The sequence below is a fragment of the Jaculus jaculus genome, chromosome 1, assembly GCF_020740685.1.
Source record: "Jaculus jaculus isolate mJacJac1 chromosome 1, mJacJac1.mat.Y.cur, whole genome shotgun sequence".
Lineage (NCBI taxonomy): Eukaryota > Metazoa > Chordata > Mammalia > Rodentia > Dipodidae > Jaculus > Jaculus jaculus.
Window position 1 is genome coordinate 319,186,777 of NC_059102.1, and position 12,299 is coordinate 319,199,075.

The following is a 12,299-nucleotide window of genomic DNA, read 5'->3' on the forward strand; positions in this document are numbered from 1 at the left end:
GGATATGGGAAAACACAGGTGGCTAACCAATCCTGAGAATGAGTTAGTGTGAAAATTCCTGACCTCAGCCTTTGAGGGGAGAGGAGGCAGCCAGGTGGGGAGGAAGGTCGCGAGCTTGTACAGAAAGGGGGCGTGCTACAGCAACCTGCAAAAGCACCGTGCAGCAGGCTCTAGGAATACGAAATATTACAGGAGGCTGGAGCTTAAGATGGTGAGAGGAGGGGAGCGCTAAGAAACAGTAAGGCCATCAGGCACAGAGCGATGCCACTCCGGGCCTCTTTTTAATTGTGACTGTACCAGAACGCCCGCGGGTGATACTTGAGAACAAGCACTCTGGTGGCAGCAGGCAGAGGATAGATTAGGGAATGCAATGATAAAGGAAGGACAACTAAGGTCCCTTTGGGTCGAATCTGTAACCGTGGGTGAGGTAAAAACATGGATAGAAGCAAAAGTCTTCCAGGAGATAAGAACTGAGTCTGGTTAGGTATGTGAGGAGACGTGGGTAAAAGGATTCTCTTTAATTTCTGGGCTAGGTAATGAGGAGTGATAAGCATTTGATGAAAAAGGAAAGGGAGGAGTAATGGACTTGGGAGGAAAGATAGCAAGTTAATGTTCACATATATTACATCTGACAAGTCTGGAGACCATCTGAGTAGAAGCATTCAATAGTCAATTGACTGTGAGGATCTGATAGAGGTCAGAAGAAAGACCTCGGTTGGAAATAATGTGAAAGTCATCAAGCTCTTGTCTAAAGGGGAAATTCTGACTGCATATGGGACCACTTGAAGCCAGTGTGCACCAAGAGGTAAGAACTTATAAGGGAAGGCTGAGACTTAGGAAGTCATAAGAAAACGGAAGCTGTCAAATTGTAAATGTCACAGATGCCAGAAAACACTAGAAATGGTAATGTGCCTGTTAGATCATACATCAGGAAATCATCAATGACCTTACAGGGAGGATGTTCCAGTGACAGTGAAACAAGGGATTGAGGAGTAAATGCTACATGAATGTACTCAACTAATAACTCCTCGAATAAAACAGAAATTTATTCCTTATAGCTCTTAGGGCTGGGAAGCCCAAGATCAAGGTGTTGAAAACGTGGTTTTCATTCTGTGCTCTCTTCTCTTAGATTATAATAAGAGAAAGAAGAGTAGGAAAAAGAGAGTATGCTCTCTGGCATATTTTATCAGGATACTAATCCCATCAGACCTGAGCCCCTTCCTCAGGACCTGGCCTAACCCTGATTACTTCCCAAAGGCTTCATCTCCAAAGATCAGCACACTGGGGGTTTAAGCCTCAACATCTGAACTTGGAAGGGTCACAACATCCAGCCCATAACAGTGAATCGTTGATCCATTGTAGGTGCTCAATACTTATCACAAGGATTCTTGAGGAGCACTATAGAGTCTGATGCCCCCATGACTGAGTTCACAGTCATAAGGAGAGGAATAAAGTGATGACTAATGGGAGCTGAGAGTGGATGTTGGTTTTGTTCTAAGGCAGCATAATACCCTAAAGGAGAGATTAAAAACAAGTTAAAAAGGAAATTACTGGGCTGGAGGGATGGCTTAGCAGTTACGGCATTTGCCTGAAAAGCCAAAGGACCCAGGTCCGATTCCTCAGGACCCATGTTAGCCAGATGCACAAGGGGGCACACGTGTCTGGAGTTTGTTTGCAGTGGCTGGAGACACTGGTGTGCCCATTCTCTCTCTGTCAAGTAAATAAAAATAAAATATTTTTAAAAAAGGAAATTACTATGTGTGAGAACAGGTCTCTGGGATAGAGAATGGGCAGAGGGAACAATAAGAATACAGAACTGGGTTGGTCTTAGGAGACTCCCCATCACTCAAGAACCGACGAGAGAAGTCTAAGAAAGGCTGACATAGAAGTGTATAGGAAAGGAGATGGGGAGTTGAAAAGTCCTTGACAAGGACTCTTTATGTTGTGTGACAAAGAAGCACGAATATTAAGTAATGTAGGGGGAAAATAAGGTAAGAGTTTAAAATGAATATTGAGGATTTTAATAGCTGTGTCATTAGAGAATGGATTGCTCAGGGTTGTAAAGTCTGATAGGCAGGTATGCTGTAATTTCTCCTGTAGCTCCTCTCTGTAATTGGACAGAACGGAGAAAACTGACAGTTGAGTTGATTCAGGAGAGTTTTTTCAACAAAATGGAGGCATATGAAGAAAGCAGAACACAGGAGTTGAAGGTAATAAGCCATGACTTAAAGTGAGACGTGGTGGGCTGGGGTTGTAGTTCCAGGGTAGAGCACTTGCTTAGCCTGTGAGAGGCGCTGCATCTGACCTCCAGCCGTGAAAAAAAGAAAAAAGAAAAAAACAGCAGAGGAGAAGAAGGAAGAGAAGAAAGATACACGGAACTAAGTTTGGTTTAAAGCTAAAGTTGAAAACTAGAGGAGTTTGAGGAAGTAAGCTAGAGACTGGAGCGCTGGGACGGAAGCAGATTCTGCACGTTGCTGGCAGAGGCAGCAGGAAGCAGAGAAACCACAGCGCGAAATTCAGGCCTGCGGTGCGGAGGGCCCTGCTCTCCAACGTCCTTGCTGCCTCTTGCTAAGACCCAGTCAGCATCGGGCCTGTCCCTTATAACTCTTATGTGACTTTTCAGACCAAACTTCCGTGCCGATCTCTAAGTGGGATCCTGTGATATTTGAATGGATGACATTACAGGAGTGTAGAGTTCCCTATTTTAGAATTCTTGAATTTTAATTCTGATGCATCGTGTGGGGCTTGTTGGGGTTTCTTTCTGTTGCCTGTCCGAAGTCCTTTTCCTTTCTTCTTTTGTCTTAGAGCAGGGTGTCCAAACTTTTGACTTCTCTGGCTGCTCTAGGTGAAGACCTGCCTTGTGCTACACATTCACCTTAGAGAGTGACTCCTCGTCCATTTTTCTATGGTGTGACTCAGCACACGGAATCCACTAAATGGGAAGTCCCCCAAGAGTCTCTGACTCTGGGCAGCCTCTGATCATACAGGGTCTGATTCTTTCCCCCACAAAATGCACGTCGCTGGGAATAGCTTGGGGAGTGGTATGTGGTTTTCAACTCACCATTCTAACAGAATACAAAATATGTCCATAGCAATGGGCAATAATGCCCACAGGCACCACCAGGCAGCCAAGAAACAAGAAGAGCACATAGGAGGAGTCGTTGGCGTCCTTGGATCTCCAGTCCACCGTGCAGCCCAGTCCATGCACGTCCAGGATGTACCTGTTCCAACCCAGGAGAGGCGCTCCCGCCCACGCCAGCGAGTAGAGCCAGATGTAGGTCACGGCCCTCCAGGCCCATGAGAAGGTGATGGCTCTGGCATGGACCACACGGATGTAGCGCTCGTAGGCCAGCACAGTGAGGGTGGTGATGGAGACGATTCCTGCGGGAAGAGAGAGCAGAAAACAGATTGGAGCAGGTCGAGAGCGCGCCCACACCGGGTCTGGAGCTGTTGCGGGTTTTCTGCCGAAGAGAAACTCCGGAGTGGTCACTGCAGGGAGAGGCACAGTGGGTCCTCAAGCTCAGATGCCCAGGGCCGACTTAGCCTGCCTTTCGGAGGACAGCGCAGGAACTGTTCACACTCAAGGATGCCGTGCAAGGCATGTCTGTGCAGTGGTGACAGGCAGAGCTCTAGATGTCCCAAGGACGCGGAGGTGTGAAAACAAGCATGATGCTTTCAGATGGGCAGAGTGCTATGGTCATGACCAGTGTATTAGTCACAGGAAAGGAAGCGTCTGTGCACAAGGCACTTTCCAGGCCCAGGGGGGTTGCGGGGGACGCCAGGGAGCGTGGGGGGAGGGTGTGTGTGTGAAGAATCACAGAACACAGAAGGAAATGGGTGGGTGAATGATGGCATGATTCAGAGATGACTGGCTCCGAAGAGAAGGAAAGAGAAACTGAAAGAGAACAAAGGAAGTCAAACTGAGACAGGCTCCTGATTTCTAGATAGGGTAGGGCTTTGTTATTTTATTTTCACACTTTCCTGCATGGAATAGTAAATTGTGAATCTACTCTCTTGTCTTTTTACCTTTATAGATTTATTTTTATTTATTTACTGGAGACAGAGAGAGCAAGAATGGGTGTGCCAGAGCCCCTAGCCACTGCAAATGAACCCCAGACGCATGCGCCATCATGTGCATCTGGCTTACGTGGGACCTGGAGAATCGAACCTGGGTCCTTAGGCTTTAGCAGGATGTGCCTTAACTGCTAAGGCATCTCTCCAGCCCTCTCTTGTCTTTTGTCATCATGAGAGTCACAGTTAAATTCTTCTTTTCCTCCTCTGGGTTTTCTGTGAGGATTAACTGATAGAGGAGACCCAACCTGAAAGTGGGTGACACCATCCCTTGGGGCTGGGATTCAGGCAGCATAAAAGGGGAAAGAAGAAAAGCCAGAGGGCGCCCTCACTCCCTTGATCTGCTTCCTGGCCTACCAGGGCACGCTCAGCTCTACCACTCGGAAATCAGAAGCCAAAGTAAATCCGTCCACTTTTAAGTTGTCACAGCAACACAAAAGGAAGTAATACAGACATGAAGGAGAAAATGATATGAAAAATACCTAACTCAAAGAAATGAAAAAAAAAACAGTTAATATGCTGTGTATTATACTGTTTTTTTTTCGTTTGTTTGTTTGTGTTTTGTATGTAGAGTGTTAAGGAGTGGCAATTACTTCCATTGTCTGAAATATATGGAATACAATAAATTCTTGATGAATCAGTAAGTGAATAGTTTCTATTTTAGTAACAAAAATAAGACTGGGTCTTGAACAACACTATAAGAAATAAATCAGAAAGCAGTGATATAATAGCAGATGCTGGACCTAAATTCAAACTATAATAAGCAATTCTTAGGACAACTAGATGAGCTGCTTCAGAAATGTATTTTTTACTTAATTAAATTTTTATGTAAAGTATGATATTAGGGACTAGGGAGATGGCTCAGATGGTAGGGTGCATGCTGTGTAAGTGTCAAGACCTGAGTTTCGATTCTCAGCACCCAGAAAGGCTGTGCATAGCAGCACATGCCTATGACCCAAGAGTTAGAGAGGCAGAGACAAGAGGATCCCGAGAGCCTGTTGGCTGGCTAGTCCAGCGGAATCAGTGGAGCTTCAGGTTCACTGAGATCCTGTCTCAAAGGCAAGGTGGAGAGTGACTGAGGAAGACACTGATGCCCACTTCTGGCCTCCACACCCACACCCACGTGTGTCTGTGTAACTCGCATGTGCCCACGTGCAAGCAAACATGTACATGTAGCATATATAAAACATGATCATTTTGGGAGTGTGGGAGGGAGAGGAGTAAAGTAGAACAAAAGTGCCCTAGGGACTGGAAGCTGACCTCCAAAGAGGTAAATGGGTAACTGAGGGATCGATCCTTGCATACTGTCCCTGCAGAGCCACTGGAGTCTGTTGTGTCCTTGGTGTTGTGAAGGCAACACACTAGAACATCAAATCTCACATCTCACTGGCATTATCTGGATGGCCTCATCTTCTTGTGTGGCTCAAGTGTGCCTCAAACTGCCAGCTGCTCTGGGCGGGTCACTTTGACAAATGCTGGGGACAGCTGCTCACTCTAGGAAGGTAACGGTGCAAACAATCACAGGGAAGTGACTTATCTCTGCCTGGAGAAATACTGGGAAAGGTTATAGGAGAAACAATATTTGAATTGACGAATTTGGGGACTTTATCAAGTTGATAAGCATGTGGATATTTCAAGGTCAGGAAAGCACAAAATGGAGATGTGAAAAAGAGGCACTCACATGTTAACGATCTTCATTGGTTTGCATCAAATAGTCGTTTGGGATATAACTCCATGTTGAAGCTTTCATTTACAACATTTACCAATGGACGTGCCATATAGAACACTATAGAACAGTATACCAAGACGGCAAAGGAGAAAAATGAGTTATAGCTCAGTCAGAAAAGTGCTTGTCTTGAAAGCATGAGGACCTGAATTTGATCCCTAGAACCCACTTTTTCTTTTTAATGCTGTAAAGCAGGCTTGGTGAGAGGAGGGGCCATGGAGCAGGCCTTTCACACCAACAAGGGAAACTTAAGTGGGTGGGCATGAGGATTTTAGACTGGAGAAGGGATCAGTGAAACCTGAAATAAGGGTTCCAGTCACCAGGCAGACACCCACCCTGTGGCACTCCAGGTCCAGCATGCAGAGTAGGCCCTAAGGGAGGGAAAGATCTTTCTGGAAGTTCCGGGCATGAGGGTAAACTTACATGTCATCATGGATCACTTCAGGCAGCTGATGACCAGGCAGATGCACAGCCTGTCACCAGAAGAAGGGAAGCACAGAGGACATCCAGCAACAGGAAGGCCAGATAGGCCACTCAGTGTGCCATATGACCTGAGGCTCTCCTAGCCACAGACTCTAGAGGTGATGTCACAGGTGGGCAATGAGCCCTGTCCTGGAGTCAGCCTGACCAGCCAAATTGCCAGCAGAATGATTTTGAAGTTGTGCTTGTCAATCATGTCCTGTCTAACCACAGTGTTGGTATTTCTGACTCTTACCTCTTGACCTTCCAGAACGATGAGGCCTTACCAAAGAGACTAATACCACAAGACAAGAACCCTTTGGGTTCCCTCAACCCTGTAACCAGTGAGAACAAGCTCTGCCTTGACCTGATGTCCGAAAGGGCGCATCTGTGTGACATGAACTGCACTGAGGAGGTCCTGCAGCAGCCCTCTACCTACAGAGGGCAACCCTTGCCACTGAGACCAGTACACATCCAGACATGTTCCAGTTGACTGTGGACAAGGCAGAGTTCACCCTGTTCACAGCAAGGATTAGGGCAAACACGGTCAGAGGCTTCACACTAATCAGCCCCCAGAATCCTCTGGGTGTTGTCTACTTCCTGGATTCACTGAAGGAGTAGCTGGTCTTTGCTTAGAGGCACAGGTTACAGCATGATCAAACATGAGACTTACATGTTCTCTGTCCTTGTTTGATGAACCTATCACATTCCAGTGTTCTGACCATAAAACACTTACCTGACCCTGACAGGACCCGTGTGATCTGGGCTACCAGAAAGGATTTCAGCGCATCTGGCTTTGGCCTTGGCGTTTACACCTACCACGAGGAGGTGGCCTCTGCCATGCGCTCCTTTGGCTACCACCATATCTTGAGCATCACCCAGTACAAGCTTACCATGGCTCCAGGACAGCGGATGGATTGACAGGATGCACCTGACTACCGCCCCCAGCTGGCTCCCGGAAGTCTACAGGTACATCCCTAGGGGTCTGCAGATACCTTTTCTCAATCAGTGCTCTGGCTTCGGTCTGGATCAACTTGAAAGTGTACTTAAGTCCACTGGTACATACTGCCTGAGTAAGGGGCCTGGCTTAATCTTAGAAAATCACCTTCAGCTGAAAGTGGCCATGAGCGCGTTCCCTCAGCTGCTTGAGAAGCAGAGGCAAAGTTAAGTGGAGAAGCAGCTGGAGGGTGCACTGACAGGGTGGGCTGTCTGCCTCCAGCAGTGGCTCCAGCCAGGCCCACCACATGCCCAGGGGACCCTCATATCGACCTCTGGTCCAGAAGGCTGGGGCTGCAATTGAACAAACAGTGAGTCATCCAGGAATGGTCTTAACCTCCCTACACTGGGCACCTGCCATTTTTTTTGGAAGCTAGGCAAAGTTCTTTTCCTAGTCTGGCCACTAGAGGGTCACAATGAATAGCTTATTTAGTTCCACTGTTAGCATGGAAATACTAGTTTGTTCTAAGCAGAACAAGTGAGTAGAGCACATATTGCTTGATAGTTAGCCAGAGCCATTTAGTCTCTATCTGTTAGGTATAAATGTTGCTATTCCCTGGTACACGGTCCCTCCAGGAAAGAGGGCTCGGAGGAGAACCTCCCTCTGAGTGGGATAAGGAACAGCAACTCAGAAGAGCGTCTGCAGGAAGCAGGCAAAGCCATTAGGTGCATTTTAACCAGGCAAGGAGGGAGAAGTTGCGGCGCTGTGCGGGGGGCTGTTAGTCCGGTTCCAGGAAGAAGGAATAATGGCCTAGGTCAAGACACAGAGACCTGAGGGAGCACCATCTGGGTTCCTGCAAAGAATGCAAATGAGTGGCAGAGAGTTCTAGCGATGGAGAAGGGAGAGCAGAGACTCTCACCCTGCCAGCATCACATACCCTGTCCCAAGATGCCAGGGAGCCACTGGCTGGTTCTATTCACTCCCATCACTGCTCAACCACACGGAAAACTGTGTCTTACTTTCATTTGATTATACGTTTTCAGACTTTCCTTATGCAACATTCCCCCCTGGCTTGAATTGGGAGAAAGGAATGCAGGAGGGACAGGTCTCCTTACAGGGAACTTTAATGGAGAAATACAACTGGTGTGGTAAGAAACAGAAGTGATGAATGAGGTGGGCAGCAGGGGAGGAGAGGGGGAAAGGCATCCAATCAAATTAGGAAGTGAATCTTTGTGGGCTGTGGGAATGAAGGAAATGCTATCAAAGAAATCTTGGGTTGTTGGCTTGGTGAAAAGGTGGTTGCACTGACTTGGAAAGGGAAAAAGGAATAGATCTGGAGAGAGATGGTTAAAGGATAACTCACCCTATTGTGGAGTCCCTGGGTCACTTTGAACAAATCATTCCGTGGCCTGTTTCAAATGCTTTCTGGTAGGTATAATTCAGTACACTGTAAACTCCTGCCTGGTGGTTTTTAGAGCTGCCGGGCAATGATCTGTGATGGTTTCTAAACTAAGTGGGTACACATTTTCTGAAACCAGTAGATGTTCCAATTTTGTTCATTTGAAACATTTTATAGGAATTTGTAAGATGAAATCAAATTATGCTTATCCACATGTAGAAATGGAGACTAAACTATTTGATTACAATTAAAGACGCTACTTTTGCCGGGCGTGGTGGCGCACGCGTTTAATACCAGCACTCGGGAGGCAGAGGTAGGAGGATCACCGTGAGTTCAAGGCCACCCTAAGACTACATAGTGAATACCAGGTCAGCCTGGGCTAGAGTAAGACCCTACCTCGAAAAACCAAAAAAAAAAAAAAAAAAAAAAAAAAGATGCTACTTTAATTCATAACCTCAACTCATATTTGAACACTCAGGAAAAAAATACATATTTAATATGTTCAAAAGCTCTTCCAAGGAACAAGTTCTTTGAAATCTTGTTTACATTTTTGTTTTATTTGCTTTTTCGAGGTAGGGTCTTACTCTAGCTCTCAGGCTGACCTGGACTTTACTATGTAGTCTCAGGGTGGCCTCGAACTCATGGCGATCCTCCTACCTCTGCTCTGTGCGTCATCACACCTGGCCTGTATTTGCTGTTTTTAAGGAAGTTTCCCCTCCTTTTTGTGTATTGAGCAATGTTAATTCCAGCCCACACTCAGTGGCCAAGACATGAGCTGCTCACAGTGTCAGGGATGGGCCTAAGCAGAATCCCTTGAGACTGCTACTCCTCAGGCCGCTGAGCGACGTGGAGAATTACTGTTGCCATCACCATCTTGTAGATGAGGAAACTGAAGCCCAGTAGGGAGCTGTCTTGCCAAAATCATGAGCCGGTAACAGGCAACATTCAAATCATGCTGCCTGCTTCCAAAGTCCACACTACATTGTTTTCTATTTCCCCTTTAGAAATTATCAAAATTTTCCTATCAGTGAAGTAGGCTCTACGAAAAGCAGTTTTAATCTGTTTGGTATTACTACAAATGGTCTTTGATATCAGAAGAGGGTGTTTTGTAAACTCAGTAATTTTTCAACCTGAAGAAAGTTAGAGGAAAAACAAGATAGGTATCTTCATGTGATGGGATGTCTCACAGTGAGTTGGTAGTCACAGAGACCCCTGAGGCCCCTACAATAATGCAGGTCATTACTACTGCTGTCCGTTGGCCCATTAGAACCAGATAGTAAAACCCTGCTCCTAAAGACAGTGCATGGTGTGGTTGCAGGACACTGAGAAATCAAGCTGGAGCTGGGCTGGGAGCCTCCTCTTTGCTGGCTCGTGGTCACAGTGCTGAAAGGTGATACGCAGGCTGCAAATGGAGAAAGCCACTAACAGTCGTACCCAGTAGTGGACCCTGCAAGCTGTATAACTGGTCATTCAGGAAACATGTTCTCACTGGTACAATAGTGGCACGTGTGTTATTGGGACAAACCACTGTTCTCTGGATTTGAGGTCTGCTCCAGGGGAGGGAGTTTGTGCCTGGTACTAAAAACGTAGTCAAAAGCCTACGACTGGGAAGGTCAGAGGCCTTAGGAGGGAAGACACTACTGTTGTTTGGCTAAATGGATATATTGTGCCCATCAAGCGGACCTCCAAACATTTACGTTTATGCCCTCAGACTAGTGCTGTTCTCACTTTTGGTCAGAGAAGCTTCTTTTTTTTTTTTTTTTTTTTTCGAGGTAGGGTCTCTTTCTAGCCAAGGCTGCCCTGGAATTCACTATGTAGTCTCAGGGTGGCCTTGAACTCACAGTGATCCTCCTACCTCTGCCTCCCAAGTGCTGGAATTAAAGGCCTGCGCCACCACACCCGGCAGAGAAGCTTCTTTTTGCAGTTGGGAATGATTAACTAGAGAGATACAAAACTTGGCAACATGCTGAAAAGTGACAATGAAGTGCTTAGCACTAAAGGAGACATTTGTGTCACACCCTTCAAGATTCAGAAAATGAGCCAGGTGTGGTGGCACAGGCCTTTAATCCCAGCAGAGGTAAGAGGATTGCTGTGAGTTCGAGGCCACCCGGAGACTACAGAGTTAATTCCAGGTCAGCCTGGGCTAGAGTGAGACCTTACCTTGAAACACCAAAAACAAAACAAACAAACAAACAAACAAAAAGCAGAGAATACTGCAAAAGAGGTGGTAGAGATGCAAGAGCCAAAGGATGGGGAGCAGGGCTTTGGAGTGCTGTCGGGACATGAGGTCTCCACTGCATTCCTGGTCTCACAGCCATCATTACCTGCATAAGGCCTGCACAGCATTACGTCTACCAACATGCTGCCGTGAGTGACGGACAAGGACAAAATAAATGATATCAAAATAGAAGAGGGACTGGGTTGGAAAGGAGAAGGGTTTTAGTGGAAGGGGATGAGGAACAAAAGAAAGTAAAGGGAGGGGATTATGATCAAAAATACATTATTTCCAAGTATGAAAAGGCGGCTGAGATCACTAGGAAGCTGGAGAAACAGGAGAAGAAACGCTGAAAGAAAAAAAGCGGCTGGCTGTGCTGGCCCTGGCATCTTCGGAAAATAGCAGTAATCCTCCAGAAGACTGTGAAAAACCTAAAAAGAAAAGGAAACAAAAGCCCCAGGAGGCTCCTCAGGAAAAGGGAATGGAAGGCTCTCCTGTCTCTCTCCCTGAGCCCAAGAAAAAGAAAGCTTTTCCCAAGGAGGCCTCGCTCAGCGACCCTGAGGAGGAGGCTAGTGGCGGCGCCGGTCTTCCCAAGGGGAAAAAGTCATCCCCGGAGGAAATGGTAAACAGACCAGGAGAGGGAAGCGCAGAGTGTCTCCAAGACGAGAAGATGCTCCTCCGCGGAGGACCTGGTCAGCAGTGGCCTGAAGAGGCTTCTGGCAGCAAGAGCAGCCAGAGGAAAAGTCACAGGAAGCATCCAAGGGGTAGCCTGGATGTTCCAGTGGGGGTGAGGGGCATACCCCACGGTGACCGTGTACACCCCAGGACCTGCGCCCCAATAAAAACAAGTTCACAAAAACAAAGTTAAAAACTTTGTGTTTTTTTGAGGCAGGGTATTGCTCTAGCCCAGGCCCTTTTTCTATGGGCTAAAAGCATTTTGATTCCAGGTGAGCACCTTAAGCAGGTCTGACCTTCATGGCACGTGCCATGCCTCAGCTGGGAGCTGCCTTATCAAGACCACCACTGAGACCCCGAGTCCTTCAGACAGGCGGCCCTGTGCTTTGGCCTGTGGCTGCCTGCTCACAGGTCCCATGCCTGTGCTGTTCCAGTTCCTGTTCACAGTGCTTCACTGTTGCCTGTGGCTTTTCCCGTTAAATCTGGTGAAGAAGTTTTCTGGAAGAGAGGGGCAACTGCTGATGCAGCTGTAAACAAAGAGCGTGCACCCCCTTGGGCAGCCGTGGGGTAGCTTGGAAATCATCCTAGCCTTCTCTTTTCCATTCCATTATCTCATTATCTCTCTCTTTTTTTGTTTTGTTTTGTTTTTTGTTTTTCAAGGTAGGGTCTCACTCTAGCCCAGGCCCACCTGGACTTCACTATGTAGTCTCAGGGTGGCCTTGAACTCACAGTGATCCTCCTACACTCTAGCCCAGGCTCACCTGGACTTCACTATGTAGTCTCAGGGTGGCCTTGAACTCACAGTGATCCTCCTACC

At 47.0% G+C, this 12,299-nt stretch overlaps 1 protein-coding gene across 1 annotated transcript in view; it reads right to left on the bottom strand.

The window, feature by feature from the left end:
* Opn3 (opsin 3) overlaps positions 1 to 12,299 on the bottom strand; it is a 39,918-nt gene that overhangs the window by 8,056 nt on the left and 19,563 nt on the right. The window contains exon 2 of the mRNA XM_004653438.2: positions 3,062 to 3,381. Within this exon, the coding sequence (XP_004653495.2) occupies positions 3,062 to 3,381 (320 nt within the window). The remainder of the gene's footprint in view (positions 1 to 3,061; positions 3,382 to 12,299) is intronic.